Genomic DNA, 18673 nt, shown 5'->3' with positions numbered 1-18673 from the left:
GCAAACAAGCGCTCCCCAAGTTGTGCCCGCCCCTCCCACCTCTGCCAGGAGGAGAAAGGGACTTGAAACCCCATCAACAAATTTTTATGACGAACTAGCATTTTTCCAGTAAAGGCGTCTCGTTTTACTGCCTTTTCATCACTATGTAACCGAGAGGATTTTGTTCACTGGTAGTTTTCTGTGCCACGGTAAGATTTTTTTTCACATGTTGCAACTTAAGTTTGAGTCAGGTATTTATTTATTTACCTTCCCTAGTGCTTGCTAGCTGAGGAAAGTTAGCTACGATAGGTTGGTTGGTTAGTTTGACTGACTTCACTGTTAGTGTTGTGTCTCAGTAGCAGCTAGTTGTCTTTACAGGCTTGACTACAAATGAAACATAGGTCAGAAAGAGTCTCTCTGAAGTGAACTAACGTAGGCGGAAAGATAACTTGTTACGTTGTTGCCAAAGGTGGCAGCAGCAGCAGCTCAGCAGCAGTAGCTCTGTGAAACAAGCCCTCCATAACATGTGTCATGTGTTTACAGTCCTCCCTCCCTGAGCTCCACCGCGTTGAAAGACAAGTAAAAGAAGAGGAGGGGATATGTGACCAGCTCTAACAGAGGAAGGCCGGGGGGGCAAGACAGAAAAGTGGCTTCCTTGCTTGTTGCAGCTCGGGAACAGGAGCCAAGAGGAGAAGGAAAGGAGGAAGTCAGCTGCAGCACCAAGTTGTCAGGATGTTTGAGACGGAGGACAGAGAAGCTCCACCTGCAGAGAGTAGTAGTAGTAGTAACACAGCAGAGGTCACAACAGCAACAACAGGACACATGTCCGGCGGTAACAGTCAACAGGTACAAGGAGGAGGGTCATCTGGGTCTACACCTGTGGCCTGCGTGCAGCCCCCTGCCCCAACAGCAGCAACAACAGCAACAGCAGCAACAACAACAACGACGGAGGATGAGGATGAAAGTGAAGACGAGTCAGAGATCCTGGAGGAGAGTCCCTGTGGTCGCTGGCAGAAACGCAGAGAGGAGGTAAAGAGGCTCAAGAAGCTGTTGGATGAAGGTTGAACTGTCCTAACCATCATTAAGCTACTAATTATTTTGTGAGACAAAGTATTTCTCCTGACAATAACTTGACTTTTGAGTATTTAGATAAGTGTCGATAAGCCTGGTTCTTTTGAACGATGGATGCAATGATCTTGGGCCATCATTGTGTTTTTCTTACACACCATATACTTTTGGAGTAGTAAGAATAAGATATTCTATTACATGTAAGAGTTTTTATCAACCAGTATCAAGACTGAGTCAAACCATTAGAGTATTTTCTATAACAGTATTATTTTCTTTTGTTAATATCCCCCTTTTTAAAGTTAGTGACACTATTATAAGTATTAAGTAACATCACAACAAGCTGTGTTTCATCCCACAATATATGATCTCATACACCATTTTTTTTCTGGTCCTTTCAAATGTAGGTGAATCAGCGTAATGTCCCTGGCATAGATGCTGCGTACTTGGCTATGGACACGGAGGAAGGGGTGGAGGTTGTTTGGAACGAAGTTATGATCTCAGAGAGGAAGAACTTCAAATTGCTGGAGGTGAGGCTTGTGTTAGAGAGTTGGAAATAACCACATTTGGGGAACATGGTGTCCCGGCTGGTACAGTTAGTGACATCTCAGGTTCGGTCAACTAAGTGTAAAGAAGAGAAAAAGAACAAAGGGCTGGTTTTATTTTCATGGCTCTTTTTGTGTCTCGGAGGTTCATGCACAGGATAAGAAAATAACATAAAGATTCAAAGTTGTGAAAATGATGTAGTGCAGGGTTAATACAATGTGGGCAAACCAGTCCAAGTGTGCTCTACTCCATTATGGATCTGTCATGTAACGTTTAATGAAAAATAATTATGATTATTTGCATTGGGTACATACAGGTTTGGCTCAGTTGGAAACTTGGATATAATGGCTGGAAATCTCAATATACATCTATGAATTGAAATCCACCCTGTCCTTTGACATCACTTTTTTTTTTTTTTTTTTTTTGCTTGTGTTCAGGAGAAAGTGAAGGCTGTATTTGATAACCTGATCCATTTGGAACATGCAAATATTGTCAAGTTTCACAAGTACTGGGCCGACACAAAGGAAAACCGGGCCAGGGTGAGTCTCAGGCCTTTTGTGAGACATTATTGAATCTTTCACCTGTATGCTACACATATTCTCTTGTAATCCTAATGTGATCATTGTCTTTTATCTCATGTTTATATATTCTTATCTTCTTTTTTTTTTACTCTTTCCTTCAGGTGATTTTCATCACTGAATATATGTCATCAGGAAGTTTGAAGCAGTTCCTAAAGAAGACAAAGAAGAATCACAAAAGCATGAATGAAAAGGTAATAACTGTGTAAATGCATTTTTAATAGAACAAGGGGTTATGTTTTGTTTTTTAAATTAACCTTGTATGATGTGTTTAGTAAAGTGTTCTACAGTTTCAATAGTCTGGTAAATAAATAAACTGGGGTTAAGATATTTGTAAGCAAAATGAATGCATTTGCAAATGTCCTGTGTCCCTCTGGCCCCCCTGATATAATGCAACCCATAGTTAATCAAGGAAGTGCTTTAATAAGATGTGTGGTCCTCCAGGCTTGGAAGAGATGGTGCACACAGATCCTTTCTGCTCTCAGGTTGGTCTCCCTTTTTCTCAGACGCTCTCAGGGAAAATTTACACACAGTACATGGAAAAACAATCCAGACACCTTATTATGTAATTTGAATGATTTTTTTTCTCCTATTGAGCAGTTATCTCCACTCTTGTGACCCACCGATCATCCATGGCAACCTGACCTGTGACACCATCTTCATTCAGCACAACGGGCTCATCAAGATCGGCTCAGGTATAGAATTACGCTTGTTTCCTCCCACTGTGTTAGGTAGTGGAGCTGGAGCCCTGGTGATGGAGTCAAATGATGCTGAATTATGGATCTAAAGGCTGCAAATCCCACATAACTGTACATTAAAGTCCCATGACCCCACAGTGCCAGGGCTGGATGGCACTTGAACTCAACAGTCAACACTTCCCATGTGACAAAAATCATAAAAATACGGCTTTTGTCTTGTACCTGTACGTTGCATAAGATGGAAAGAAAGCAGGCGTGTGTTATGTGGTTTAGAAAATCACTGTTGTGTATACAGAGGGCTGCTGTCACACAAGTGTGGTCACAACAGCATCTGTGCACTTTAGTCTTATCTCTTCTCTTGCACTCCATAAACTCTGAAAAGCAGCTTCCAAACATCCATGATGATTTGCTTAAAGGAATAGTTCAACATTTTGGCAAATGGCCCATTGCCATAATCCCTATAGTTTTAGGAGTAGGTTTGTTACCTTTAATTGTCAGTGCAAGCTATTTTTAGAACGGTGGAGCAGAGCTGCAAGCTGCTCAGAGCTACGTTACGGAGGCTCATGGGATTTCTTTGTTTCCCTCATCAAACTCAATAAACAAATACACAATCCAACAACTCCAAAACGCTCTCGTGGACAAGTTCTGACCTGTACATTCACAACGCTATGTGATAATAATGGAACCGGACGGAGTTGTTTTCGAGGTAGATTCATGCAAAACTGCTGATGCGCGTTCCCATCGGGGGCAGTTTTTTGGCAAGCAGTCTCTGCATTTGCCTCGAAAACAACTCCTTCGTAACGTTCCGTTAAAAATAACTCGCACCGACAAATAAAGGTAACGAACCTACTCCTAAAACTATAGGGATTATGGCAATGGGCCAATTTGCCAAAATGTTGAACTATCCCTTTAATGTAAATGTAGTATTAATTGGTCCTTCAGCACCACATAATTTCGTCCTTGTCTTGTTCGGACTTTTTGTTTTTGGTACTGCTTCTCTCACCATCCTACTTCTACATCCTCCATCTGTGTCCTTGTCTCATCTGCAGTTGCTCCAGACACCATTAACAACCATGTGAAGACTTGTCGGGAGGAACCAAAAAACATGCACTTCTTTGCACCAGAATATGGAGGTAGTCATGACCAACATCAGACTTTTTAGTTATTTCTATTGATAGTGATATTGGTAGTTTCCTGACCTCCAGAGTAAACTGGATGATACACATAGGATTATATTTTAAAGTAAGCTCAGTTTTTTAGGAAGAGGCACTTTCTGAACTTAAGTCATTAAAATTATAACGTATCTTACAAAATAATTCATGATATTGAAATGATATTCTTCATGTCTTTTGAAGATGTTGAGGATGTCACCACGGCCGTAGATATCTACTCATTCGGCATGTGTGCATTAGAGGTGAGATGAGACAAATGAAACATGATGTAATGGCCTGGGCCCTCTCTCAAAACAACATGTCACCGTGTTTGTTGCTGTGTTGCAGATGGCACTCCTGGAGATCCAGGGGAATGGAGAGTCCTCGAACGTTTCTCAGGAGGCCATAAATAATGAAATACAGTTACTGGAGGACCCACTGCAGAGGGTGAGATACAGGGACTGGAGTGTGTGTGTTTGCATTTATTTATTTTTAACATCATACTTAATTTATCTTTGAAACGTTTTTTTTCAACTATCATTTTGACACAGATGTTTGTGTTTGTAGGAGTTAATACAGACGTGCCTCAACTGTGATCCCAGTACACGGCCCACAGCCAGAGAGCTGCTGTTTAACCAAGCTCTGTTTGAAGTACCACAGTTAAAACTGCTAGCTGCACATTGTATCGTCAGCCACCAGCGTGAGTCTTCAACACACACACATAAATACAAAGACATTGTCGATTTTGTTGTGCTTCCATTTTTTTTTTATTACTTTGTCCATCATCAAGTTTTAAGATATTTATCTTAAAAGTCTGTTTTATTAAGTTATTCTTAAAGGATTTCTAAATTCCCAGACATGATTGCCGAAAACGCCCTGGAGGAGATAACCAAGAACCTGGACCCCAACCTGGTCATCGCTGAGACAAAGGAGGATGTTCAGCTTAAGTAAGGGACTCAAACCAAATATCCACCAGGCAGTGATGGTCTGCACAGATACAGCAGGCAAAAAACAACAGAATTAATGTTATTCCTTTCATATATTTGCATTCAAAAACAGTGCAATTAAGTTTTTTTTTTTTTTTTCTTGTCCTCTCTGAAGGCTTTCACAGTTTCCTGCTTTGGAGCTTGATAAATTCCTGGAGGATGTGAGGTGAGAAGCAAATCAAGCTCAGTTGTCAATGTGCACTTTTTGATTTTATTAAGCACTAAAGATGCAACAACACTATCTGTCCACAGAGGGGCAGTAGTGGACTATGTGACTATCTGTGTGTCTCTTCCTGAATCAAATCGTTATGTCCTGGTTGCATGAACATATGGAATTTTAGGCAAAAATAATTTCTGTAAAACTTGAATCACATACATGTTCTGCTGTGTATATTTCAGTTTAATTTGAGAGCACAACACTGAAATACCCAGTTTTCTATCACTGTCCCCCTCCTATCTTTAATATCCTCTTAATCTACTATTAATTCATCATTACTTTGTTAGACTTGCAGTCCTTTTTCAGCTCCATTCTTTTCCTCATGCTTTTATCTGCCACGTTTTCCCCAATTTCCCTTTTCTTTGTCCCCATCCCTCCCTGGGTCAGGAATGGTATTTATCCAATGACAGCGTTCGGGCTGCCCTGTCCTCAGCAGCCTCAGCAGGAGACGGTTAAATCTCCCGTTGTCATCCCCTTGGTCAAATCCCCCACCCCTGAGCCTACTGAGCTCGAGACACGGCGGGTGCGTACAATAGATCATACTGCATGTGAACAAAGAAAATGGAGTCACAATGGTGACATTTCACAAGTAATCTTGTTGCTGAAGTTTCCTGAGTCAGGATACACGTGGCTGCATATTTGTGTAAAGCATTATTCTGACAATTTACCAACACTGACTTTTTACAGAAACCATTCATATTCAGATTTCCATATTTCTGCAGGTTATTCATATGCAGTGTAATGCTGAACCTGTTGAGGATGGAGCAAAGATTCATGTGAGTCTCTGTAATAACATTTACAAATTGTCATTTCATGTGATCATTTATTGTTTAATAAATTAACAAACATGATATTATACTAACAATTTATTCCCTAGTTGTAAGGATGTAAATCGTAATTGTTTCTCTTCTCTTAGCTGACGTTACTGCTGAAGTTGGAGGATAAACTGAATAGACATCTAAGCTGTGACATGTTACCTCGTAAGAACAATCTTTTCATTTTGTTTCCATGAATTGTGGCCAGTTTGTCTATGGTTTAGTCTTACAGTTTGTGTTTTGGTTTGATGATAGAATCACACGATTAGGTGCATCTAATTCTATCATCAGACCAGTCACTGCAGAGCTCAGCCCACTGCACTCCCAGATTTTACTCCCAGGTTTCAGACACAGTATATCTTCACATGTATGGACTGAGTTGTATGGGAAAGTGAGAGTGAGATTCCAGAGTGAGCTTGAAACTCAGATGGCGTCACAATATGCAGCATGCAAGACTATTTTAGGCAGGGAGACAGACTGTTGCTTATGTGTTATGAAAACCTTGCACCTCTATTTTGGACAAATTTATTTGGTTTGAATACTTGAATTGCTAATGGCTATAATAACTATTCAAATCTGTTTTTTTTATGTTTCTTATAAAACAACAGGGAGTCATCCTAACAAATCCTGATTCTTTTATCTTTACTTATTTGTTCAAGAATTGTACATCAATATTTTAGTATTTTCATCTCACTGTTTTGCCACAAGCAAGACCAAAGGAAGGCAAATGAGAACATAACACAGAGCACAACTGCTACAGTGGTCAAAATAACAGAATAATGCAGGCAGTATGATCCAAACTGCTCATGTACACAGGTATGGTAGGCATGTATACGGTTGCAGGCGTGTGGGGAATGCCAGGCCTGTGAGAGGCTGCAGCTGACAGCTGTCACCTCCCGTGTCAAGAACTGACCATCTTTTCCCAGGCAGTCATCTCCCTGTCTCTTATTCACACACACACACACACACTCACCCTCACACACACACACACACACACACACACACACACACACACACACACACACACACACACACACACAAACTGTCTCTATCAAATTCCTACACACTTTCACAGGACTTTCTTTTGCTCTTTTTTACCATTTCACATAAATTTCTTCCTCCTTTTGAACATACACTAATAATTCTCATAGACACACCCTGTCCTCTTTCTTCACAGCCCCTCCTACTGATATCAGGGTATAGTCCCTCCAAAGCTCCTTATCAACACACCCAAGTCCAAAGTCACACTGCAGTGTCACTAGCTAACTAACTTACTTCAATCTCACCTCACTGGCCTCTGTGATTCATCTACATCCTTTTCAGTGCATTCACATTAGAGGCATGTTTTTTATTATCAAAACTAAATAGATACAAATCAGCAGGGAACTACCTCCCTCTGCTCCAGTATCATTCCCCTTGGTATGTAGCTGTCGACTGCTTGTATCGGTTTTGTTACTGTCAGAGTTGCTGGATGTTCCATCTCTTACACTTGTTTATCTTGTTCCAGCTACATGCCTTGTTCAGTTGTAAATTGACAGCCAGGTTATTAAAAATCAGCAGACCCTGACAACTGCTGCTCACAAGGTACAGGAAAAGAATGTCCCAGTTTGCTATGTTAACTAAAGTAACAATAAGAATCTCATTCATTAAAATAAAATACTACACTTTAACAACAAATACAGCTCAGGGATTTAAGCGATTATATACAGTTTGTTTTTCTTCAAGACTTTAGCACAAAGTAGAATTTGTGGAAGAGTTTATACCAGAAAATCAGATCTGGTTTCTTTTAAATGTTTTCTCCCAAGGTTTTGGCAAGTAAAATCTATTAAATGTATTTTTATGTTAGTTTTCTTTTATATTTCTTTATTTTGAGTAACCTTGCATATATTTTGGTCACACCTGTGTTTATGGCTTTTTGTAGTTCACTTGTAGTCGTACACTTTTGTCTGTTAACTTTCCCTCAACCAAAAAGTTGTATAGATGCATTGCAACATAAATTGTTGACATTAGTGAAATCTTAATATTTATCATTGGTTTTTTTTCCCAAGATAAATTGTATTTGCTGCTATATGATTGTTGTATGATAAGTTTTTTGAAAACTTTTTCCAGGCTGAAGGTACATTTTGTGTTTAGGACAAATAAAATATTCAATAGAACAGTGGAGAAAGTATAGAAATATTAGGCCAGAATAAAAGTTATGGACACTCTAAAGTAGAGGAAAGGACAAGAATGTGTCCATTAAGTGGATAAGCCTTCAATAGTAAGACTAGAGAAGAATATCTGAACAACTAACATGTTTTAACATATCATGTCCCAGTGAAGATCATGCTGGTTGAAACATGTTGGCTTTTTGATTTTCCTGCCTGATGAGTCTGTATTCTGTCCTTTCTCAGCTGTACTGGATGTCACTTAATGACTGCTTTGCTAGATGTCCACGGGAATACAAAGAATGGGATTATGAAACAACAAAATGGCTTCACAGGTGCAGACAGCAACAGCTGTAGATGCTCTTTGCTGGTTTGGTTTCTATTGTGTTTGAGGTGGGATTTGGATTTGAAAGCTGCATCTGGACGACATTGTGAACGTGGTATTTACCCTGAGCCTGACCTTTATCCAGGTGCAGCTTTGCATGTGTTATAGTATTTGCATAACTTCACGAGAAATGATGGGTGCTGCCTGGTAGAATTGATGTGGGGGTGACATTATGAATTACTCTTACTATCTGTACTTGTGTGTGTTTCAGAGGAGAATGCTCAAGAGTTGGCTGGAGAGCTGGTGCAGCTGGGCTTAATCAGTGAGGTGGGTTGGAGAGATTCACATTCACTGTGTATGTGTTTGTGTTTTTGTGGTCCACACTGTAGGCGAATGTGCTATTTCTGACAAGTGTTGGAAAATGCAGGTGATTGTGAAAGGTGCAGGGACCCTTGATACTCCTACATACTCTCCCACTCATAGACACTTTCCCTTAAAGAGCTTTATGCACACTGTTATCTACTGTATGTACTGGTGCCCACTTACTCACACGTGCGCACAAACCCACTCTTATGTTGTGTAGTCACTTGATTTCTCTGCAGATGACAGGATATGTGGACTGTGATAATGACTCCATCCTCTTAATGGACATACATAAAACAGCTTTGTGCCTGTTGTATTGACTCAGGAGTGTCTGTCAGTGCTTTATCTATAATGTTGGGATTTATCTCCAGCATCTGGCAGACCAGTTTATCTTTGTACTGTCTTGAATTGTTTGTGTTTGTGTTCACAGTTGGACCAAAACAAGATAGCCGGCCTACTGGAAGAAACTTTCAGCCAAGCTCTTCAATAGCAATGATTTCATCAACCACATCTCCTCATGAATACACTCTGTCAAACCTGTTACACATTTTATTTTTGATTACTCAACACGTGACTTCATTTTAGTGTTTTTTTCTTTTTTTCTTTTTTTTTTAAAATCCGTTATACAATGCTGTAGGCAGCAATGTGACCAAAAGCCTTGGGATCAGGGACTAAAACTTCCTAAAAGCACATCAAAGCTTTAATATAAAGCCAGTTTTGCATTTAAAAAGAGGCACCTGACTTTCAGCTTTATGATAACACAGTTTTTCTGTCGAGCAGAGTTGTATTTTAGTGTGCAGTGTTGACGTTATGAATTGCCAAGCTGGTCTGTGTCCTGGTATGAAGCAATCTAAATCATCTTTCAGGGCTTTACTTGAGTCAAATGGCGTACTAACTCACCTCTCTCAACTCTTGTATTAGATTTTACTAGTTGGACATGCTCCTTTGAGTACCAGCAAAACTATTACTCCCCTAGAAAGGAGGAACAATTTAGCACCCAAAGAAAGTTTTGCAAATTAATTGCCAATTCGTGGGATTTATCTGGGATGTTTTTTTTTTTGTTTTTTTTATCACTTCTCAGATTAAATATAGTATATAGTAGTAGTTTGAGTACTCCAAAGAGGGAAAATTCAAACTTATATTTTAAATTGTATAAATATCCATTGGTTATCATTTGTTAAAGAGATACCCAACTAAATGTATGTGCATCATTGCATTTAACATTTTGATGGGGCATCTTGCCAATTCTCTCTGGAAGATGGTCACTATGAGGTACTGTGAACTCGGTGTTACTGAATTTCCATTTGTGTGTTTGTTTTTATATTTTGCTTTACTATTTGTCTTATTGTGGGCCTATGCACATGCCCTATAGTTCTCTTTTTTTCAATTGTTTTTCTTATTTTATTGATTGTTTTACCATTTGCTGCTTGTTGGGTTCACACATGGCTACTCTGCCTTTAAAAATCATTCATGTGAGACTTGTGTAGTGAACTCAGCTGCCATATGCTGTAGAAAGATGACATAGCCCTTTACTGACACATCTGTGTGAGAATTTCATGTTTTATTTATGTTACAGTTACTGTATATCGGGTGTTTTTCTTTACTTATTTTCCCTTTTGTCAACTTTTGTTTTAAATGGAGACCAAGTTGTGGAGAATCTGAGCCAATACAGAACTTCTCTACTTTTTTTTCTGTTACTTTATCTTAATTTGATAACAGACCATTTGATGAAATTGGGTACTAGTGGATTGAAATTATCCTGCACAGGTTTGCCAAAGCTTCTAAACTTGAATAAAACATTACACGTCATGCAGGTGTTGTTAAGACTTGCATTGAAATCAGGGAGTTGCCTGTGGTCTCTTTGTGACAGTTTGGCTCAGAACATTTTGTGGACTACAGGTAGTACTAAAGATCACATAAATCAATACTTTGAACTGGCAGGACGGATGGAAATGTAAGATTATAAATATATTTAGTTTGAATATTATTGCATACAATAACTTGCCTTTCTCTTGTATTTTCTTTATAGAGTATTATATTTTATGTTGTATTTTGTCTTACAAACACTCTGCCCAGTTCAATTCCAGCAGTTCATTTCTACTGTTTAATTGCAAACTTCACTAATGAGATCAAATTAATCTGATGATCTGAATCACTTGACAAGTTTTTTTTTCCCCACCAGAGACAGCCAGGGAGGGCATTGTAATTTTGGGTTGTTTGTATGCATGTCCATTAGTCCCCTTCTGGTGAACAAAACATTTGTTCCTCAAATTTGGTAACTAATACGTTTTATGACTAAATTTATTTGACGCAAATTTCTGATGGAATAAAATGGCAAGGTGAAGATCAACTTCACTTTGACATAATAGTGCTCCACAAAAAAGGCCTCTGGCCATGATTCAATACTGGAAGGGGAGACTCTGACCATATCTTCTACAACTTTGCTGTTGCTAATTCTAGTTAAGATGTACACAGACAACTACCATCCTCAAATCTGCATATTTTGCTGTAGTGCATTTGAATGCATTGTTTACTTATGTTATATGCTCTTAAATTAGCTGGTGGAATGTAAATGCAGCACTCCTTGTACAAAAAAAGTTGTAAAAAGAAAAAAAAAAGTGTTTAGCCTAGCAGCTTCATACTGATCCTTCTCTCTATCTCTCATTCTCCTCGTCACTGTCTCATCTTTTCCACTCAGATTAGTGGTGTTGGTTATTATATAATCATACATGATGGACAGCTTTAGCCTGTTTCTCCAGGTTGTATATTGATATTCTTATATTTTGTAAATTACATCAGTGTCTTTAAACGAGTATCTTTTAAAACAACAACAACAAAACAATACAAAGTAAGACTGCTCTTTCTAATAAATGTGTGAAACGCTTGACTTTTTTCTCTTCATAAAACTCATTCAGGGGGTGGGGGGATAAACTTATTAAACGTCTCAGATGTCTGCTGCGCCCCTCAGCGTCCAGCAGGCTGCAGGTAATTTGCAGGTGAGTTTGGTGACGTCGTACAGGAAGTGGACAGAGCGACGTGAGTGAGGTCTGAAGTTTCGTCCTCTGTTGTTGTCGACAAACACGGATTTTCATTCAAAGCGAAGGAAACATCAGTCGGAGGAGAGATGTGCACGTTTGGTGAGTGAACGTTTGGTTTATATCTAACTGCTGAACAGCTCCTATAACAAAATGTCAAAGCTCAAATACTCGACCTAGTTTTTCCCCTCCACGGGTGTAACTGACCACAGGCCTGCAGGTAGGATGGCACGGTTTCACTTTAAAAACTCAACACAGGTTATTATAAATGCGCGCATAACATACACAGGTTATTCTGGTTTATGAGAAATTAACGATTTGACAAACTCGGACTAAAGCAGTTCGATTTGAAAGAGGCACTCATGCCCACAAATACCTCCCCCTTCCTTAAGTGTAGCTTTTGTATGCAAATGCTGTAACTGTAGCCTCTTAAATGTAGCTATGCCTGTGTATGATAAATGTTATGTCGGGGATTAAGTTCTTAAGAATCTAATCCAGTTGGTTTTTTAACGTCACACTGCAACAGACACACACAATAGAGCTGGATGGATAAATAAGCCAGGCTGATATGAGCTAATATCAATTTATTGCACATACACCAGGTGATATGGCAGGTGTAGGTGTTGGCCAAGAAGTAACAAGAAAGTGTAGTGTGGAAATGGTTATGTTTGTAGTGATTTAGTTTGCTCACCACAGACTGCTGCTAACAGGTTAATACTATACAACTCAAATGAATTGTCAGTTTTATGGAACTATACAGTTTCAATAAAATAAAAACAACAAATATCAGTATCCTTAGAAAACCATTATCAGCCTGCCATAATGCTAAATCAATGTGTAGCCTACTGTTGTGTAAGCAGAGACTGTTTTTGTTCTGCATACAACATTGTATATATAGCTATAGATATGTTGTGATGCATACATCATGCATATCAGGCATGTTTTAAGTATTTCCTGTATGTCTGTCATCCAGATAAGGAGAAAGGGCCAGGGAGGCTAATGAAAAAGGGGTTGACTCTCATCCTGGTCGGCCACATTAACTTCATTCTTGGAGCTATCGTCCATGGCAGCGTCCTCCGCCACATTTCCAAACCCGACCAGCAAATCACCACTGAATATACTGTGGCCAACATCATCTCTGTCACCTCTGGCCTGCTGGTGAGTCTCTATAGTTTAGATATAAACACTACGTTTAAAGTGATCTTTGCAGTTCAGATGAGGATGCACCAACAGACAAATGTATGTTTCATAAAACAAACTCATCTGATCGTCCTTGCTCTGTGCTCCTGTAGTTCAGTAACAGTTGTGTATTTTTATCCACAACCAAGACTAAACTTGCCCATTAAGCAGAACTGGTTTTTCACATCAGTTGCTAGTTGCTTTAGGGCAGACCTCATTACAGTGAGGAGTTACAGATAAGCTGCTACAGTAGGTGTTGATGATGGTGTCACCTTTCTTTGAAATTCACTCCTTACAAGATATTAAAAGGCACTTGTCAAAGAGACAGCTTTGGAAATGTAATCAGTGCCACTGGAACAATCATCTTGTCATTTGAATCTTACAGAGCATTGCCACTGGGATTATTGCTATTGTGATGTCGAGGAACCTTCATGTGGTAAAACTGGTAAGAACTGAATTTCTGCTCTCTTCAGCCACTCATTGTGTCTGCTCAGTGGTTACCAATGCTTCTGTTTTTATACGATGTTGTGTCTGTCTCTCCAGCAAATAGGACTTTTAATTTCATCATTCCTGAACGCCCTGCTCTCAGCAGCATGCTGCGCTGGTGTCCTCTTGGCCATTAGTATTACTGTTGCCAACAATGGACAGGGTTTGATGAAGGGATGCAACGATACACTAGTGCCCATCAATGCTCGGTCACCTATCGGTGTCCAGTGTCCGTTTGATACAACAAGAATTTACGTGAGTTTCTTAAAAAGTTCTACCTCTCCCTGTCCCTCAACCCATTGACCTCACATCACAGGAGGAGTAGTTGACCTTGTGGTGGTAATTTATTTCCTTGTCTTTCATCATTAATCATTAATCTTTCCATCTTGCAGGACACCACCCTAGCGCTGTGGATCCCTTGTTCTGTGCTGGCAGGGGTTGAGGTCGGACTGTCTGTCTGGTGCTTCGTCATTGGATTGGCTCTTAGAGGACTGGCGCCCTGTGGGAACAGCTACATCAAAGAGCAGGTGTGTGTGTGTGTCTTTGTGTTTAGGGGAGTGTGTGTGCTTGAGGGATGTAACTATGATGTGTATCTGAATTTCTGACTGACTCAGATGTGCATGTATACTCTTACAACGTATCCACAGACATCCACTCACTCTTCTCTAGGTCAAGACAAAAGCCCAAACACCCACATTCACTTGCTCATAATAGCACAGACTGATACATTCCTTGTCCTTTCCTTGACTCTTCCAGTTGGAGGAAGAGGCTGAGTGCTCTCCCCACAGCCGACGTCTGATTGGAAAGCGCGTGAACTTTGAAGCCTAAATGAACAAGAAGCAGGAAGGATAGCTAAGTTGCAAAAGGCACCACTGCACCTGCATTTCAGAGTGGCAGGTTTTGCCTTGCAATCTCTGTGGAACAGGAGTGGAATCACTTTCAAGAGACTTAGCAATCTATACAGTAAGTAAATGAATTTAGAGTGACATCAAAACTCACAGATGTTTTAGGCGCATTCCTTTTGTGCAGATATTGTGATTCAGTGTGCATAATGTGTGTTTGGAAGCTACAGTAAGATTATTACTAAGCCTTTCAGTCGTATCAGTATCCGTTTGGGTTATGTCTTTCAATATGAAGAATCCTCTATACGTGAAGGAAGTGCTTTTTTTTATACCTTTTTGAAAATATGTAATGTTTTTAGCTGATTTATGATTATTTTATCTTGTAATGTAAACTCGTCTCACATTTCAGCAAAATCTATTTTATTGTTTTATTGTATTTCATTGTTTGTGCAAATTATAAACAACTCCATTGCACTGAGTTGCAACTGAAACCAAGGTTTTTCAACATACAAGTTTAACACATACAAATAATTATGCTTATAGTCAATTTATTGATAAATTGTAATGCAGAGACATGTCATGTTAAGTGTGTAAATAACAGTTTTCCCTTTTATATTATTTAGACGCAGTATTTGGCTTTCAAACTAAATTGTACATGCTAAATTGCACTTTTTGAAATTGGCTTATAATAGTAGAGAACTGTGAGGGAAACTGCAGTTGGTGACATGTTGATTGGTTTCCATTACATCATGGAAAATCTAGATGAATACTATGTCACACACAACTTGCAACTGTGCAACATTAGCCTAAATGTTTTGTCTTCATATGATTTTGTTCATTTTTTATTTTTTTTAATACTTTTTTCTGATCACATTATTATTTGACAGCGGTTGTTGTAGAATTATTGACTTTCATAAAAATATGCTTCAAAGAGAAATACAAACTGTTTGAAAGGGTATGTGAAAAGTTAGGACTGATAAACTTAACTAGATCAACATCTTTAAAAGGGTTTTACATCATTCTGTGTTGCTTTTGCCACTAGAAAGACATTCAGGGGTAAAATGACAACAATAGATTTAGATTATGAAACAGTGTAGTGTTAAAAGAATGTTTAAATCTGGTCTGAACCTAGTGAATTTAGAATAAACTGAACTGCAGCATCACTACTATATGGACTGAATGCCTCTGCATGTACAGTATACTGTGAGTGAATGTCGAGTGGGGTCATATTAAGAGGTTAAACCAGTATGTGGGCCAGCAGCCTCAGCTGGCGTAGACCCCCCATGACTGAACGACATAGAGGATCAGATCAGATCAGCCATGAAACAGTTAATCTAGTGCCGTGCTAAATCGTGCGGAAGGGAATCATAGCACACAGTACTAATCCTGAGACTGTAAGGGATAAATATTGACATAGCGTTGACTGATACAACCACAACAAGTCTGAGTGGCCGTTTCAGTCCGTAGGAGGTTGATGTTGCATCCCAGACTCTTAAAATACACATTTGAAACCCCAAGATGATTATGAGCAAATCAATGTGTGTTAAGATATTGCAGACAAGCTTATTGTTGTCAGGGGAAATAAAAAGACCACAAGCAAGGTCATATAACATGATATTTTATTGAAGAGTTAGCATTGTCAAACACTAAAGGTTTTTAGCTGTTTGAGTGCCATGTCATTTGGCTCTTCTGAACATTTTGTCGTAGCCTAAAGAAATAAATGTCCCATAAAAGTATTGCATATGAAGAATGCAGTTGATTAACCAGTTTACTGTGATATTTTTATTTTATAAAATTTACATCTAAATTAACATTAGCAAAGTCACTTATTTGACAAAGGTATACTTTTATCACTAATAATATCACTGAATAATGGCCAAATGAAAACTTTTGTGGTTTTTTTCAAAACAAGGTAAAACTACAGTCTTGGAGGATGGCCTAATGGGACAAAACCAATGCCATAATTTATCTTTCCCATAGATCCTGTGTTAAAGTTGTGTGTATGTAGCACCGCTTTATGGTTTTGTACCTATATACCTACACTTGATGTATAATTTTAATAAAGATGTTTGATAATTTTAACTATTGTTTTCCTCTTTTCAGTTTTGCCTGACAAATCAAGGTATAGTTATTATTCACAGATAAATTATCTGTAAGCCCCTTTAATTAGGGAGTTACCATCAAAAACACTAATAGTCAACACATGCACCGAGCCAGGACACACACACAGTTTCCCATGCCACTCAAGCTTTGTGTTGTCCATTAAAGACAACAAATGGCAACGTTAATTAAAAGCAAAATTGTCTTCTGGTTCGTGCCTCGTTTATTAAAATAGAGCCACCAGCAGCCACCCATTACATGCGTCTATTAATATTGCTGTAGTGTACACTGTATGTCTACAACAACATTCATCGTGCAGCTCTCTCGTGTCTCTGCGCGGCCACGCAGAATCCGCGTTCACGATGTGTCGGCTGCACGCTGCACGGACCCAGCTGCAAACAGTGGAGGAAAAGCCAAGTGCTGCAGTGAACGGAGCCGGTGGAGCAGCCGAGGAGCGCACGCCACGAACCGCTCGTTAATCTTCACACAAGGTAAAGCATTTATAATTGTAATGTTAGATGGGAAGTGTACAATTGGTCTAGTAATTTCATTATTATGGGCACACGCAAGCCGGGGACTTCGATACAAACAGCGCGCTGCTTTTGGGATGAAGACACTGCGGTGACAAACACACACACACACACACACACACACGGTACTGAAGATTGATACGCTCCGTCCTCCGTGATCCTGGTGTGTCATGATGTGTGTGTGGTTCTCGCTTCGGTGCAGCGAAGACGCCTCATTACCTGCTTTTTAAGAAAGATTTATGTTTTCTAAAACTGGCCGGGTTCGAGCAGAGGAGAGCTAACGTGAACGTTTACGTTAACGGCTGTGTGACCTGTAACGGTAGAACGTTACAGGTTAAACGTGGACAGTCAAACGTCAACAGTTTAGAAACGTTAACGCTAGCTAACCTGCTATCAACGTTTACTGTAAGTCAAAGCTCTTGTCTAACGGAGCAGTTCGACGCAGGTGTAAATTAAAACTTAATTACTGAGCGCCATTTCATTTTTCTTTAACAGCTGTAGCGTTAAATTGGTCCAGGCGGTTTCTCGTAAGTTTGTTGTGTGTTTGTGTGTTAGTCAACCTAAAAGACACCGAGTCGTGGAGTGTGAAACATCGCAGGGGAGCGCTACTGTTGCCCGGCCAACCTCGCACAAACATGAGAGCGTGTGGGAGTGTCTGATCGTCCGCAGGTGTAGCAGCAGCCAGCGACCACATCCACGGCGTCAAACGTGCAACGACGACTTGTCCTGGTTCGCTTTGAACGTGCAGTCTGCGGCATGAACTGTGCATAACCTCCGCTGACACACAGCGGCGAGCAGATGAAGATATTAAGCTGTCATCAATGCAAGTCGATTTTGGCTCTTGATAACAACAAAGTAGCACTAATTCTCAGTCCGCCGTGCCAACATAAACATGCTAGTGTAGATTTCATCAGATATTTTAATCCTGACTGGAGTATAGACCAGGGTGTGGCTGGCCAGAGACCAAACCAGATACAGTACATATTCTGTACTCCCAAGGAAGCCCACTCTGCTTGTTTGACCATTGGCTTTTCTTTGTGTTTTTCTTTTTTTAAACCTGCAGGACCTGCTTGTTGAATCTACTCCAGTGCAGCGGACTGAAAGTGAAAGACTATTCACCAAAACCGTTTGGAGGATTATGGGATCTTTTGGGCACGATTTCAGGTGATTCTGTGAAACTATGGCTTGAAGCAACAAACAACAAAAAACAGTGGAAGAAAGACATGTGCAGGAAACCAGTGAAGATATCCAAGAGACAGCTGATGGTGGAAGTATTTCCTTGAGGACATGCTCTCAGTTTGGGGATGGAACAAGGAGAATCTGCCTTTGATCAGAGGAGTGCCAGGAGGTGGAGGGCAGCCATGTAAGGATTTTCTGCTATTATTTTAATAAGAAGCAATTTAAATTGGATTAAAATGTGCTTTCTATGACAGGCTGCACAATAAAAGGAAAAGGAAACACTGCAATGGTTGAATATGACGACTGACACAAAGAGTACATCCACTCATGGCCTACTGATGAATCTGTACTCCATCACGTGTGCTGTTCGGTGTACATTTTGGGAGGATACCTGCTGTGTGGATTCCTTGCTTCACCACCAACGCTGAGCCTAGAAATGGACACTTTGCTTC

General features: G+C 39.7%; 2 protein-coding genes across 2 annotated transcripts; both read left to right on the top strand.

Annotated features, from left to right (window-relative positions):
- The first annotated feature begins 14 nt into the window (after positions 1–14).
- Positions 15–11677, top strand: LOC310984188 (nuclear receptor-binding protein-like). Its single transcript, XM_083969337.1, has 18 exons — positions 15–188; positions 523–1008; positions 1452–1574; positions 2028–2129; positions 2273–2362; positions 2613–2653; positions 2769–2863; positions 3916–3999; positions 4222–4280; positions 4366–4464; positions 4585–4717; positions 4874–4964; positions 5119–5169; positions 5608–5743; positions 5943–5996; positions 6137–6200; positions 8779–8834; positions 9301–11677. The coding sequence occupies exons 2-18, from the start codon at positions 712–714 to the stop codon at positions 9358–9360; spliced, it is 1635 nt and encodes a 544-aa protein (XP_083825463.1). The 5' UTR covers positions 15–188; positions 523–711; the 3' UTR covers positions 9361–11677.
- A 211-nt stretch (positions 11678–11888) lies between these two features.
- On the top strand, positions 11889–14398 carry krtcap3 (keratinocyte associated protein 3; the record flags this gene model as incomplete). Its single annotated transcript, XM_083992593.1, has 6 exons — positions 11889–12007; positions 12879–13063; positions 13470–13529; positions 13628–13825; positions 13963–14097; positions 14327–14398. Exons 1-6 carry the CDS (start codon positions 11995–11997, stop codon positions 14396–14398), a joined length of 663 nt encoding a protein of 220 aa, XP_083848719.1. The 5' UTR covers positions 11889–11994.
- Between the last annotated feature and the right edge of the window lie 4275 nt (positions 14399–18673).

Source organism: Trachurus trachurus, assembly GCF_905171665.1.
Source record: "Trachurus trachurus genome assembly, chromosome: 3".
NCBI classification, from domain to species: domain Eukaryota; kingdom Metazoa; phylum Chordata; class Actinopteri; order Carangiformes; family Carangidae; genus Trachurus; species Trachurus trachurus.
Note: the sequence above shows the minus strand (reverse complement) of the source record. Positions and strands in the feature narration are given on the sequence as shown.

Bases quoted from the DNA above. Each gene is read 5' to 3' on its own strand.
- LOC310984188 (XM_083969337.1), top strand. From the start codon at position 712: ATGTTTGAGACGGAGGACAGAGAAGCTCCACCTGCAGAGAGTAGTAGT. The intron at 4,000-4,221 runs GTAGTCATGACC...TGTCTTTTGAAG, and splicing joins CTTTGCACCAGAATATGGAG to ATGTTGAGGATGTCACCACG. The intron at 6,201-8,778 runs GTAAGAACAATC...TGTGTGTTTCAG, and splicing joins AAGCTGTGACATGTTACCTC to AGGAGAATGCTCAAGAGTTG.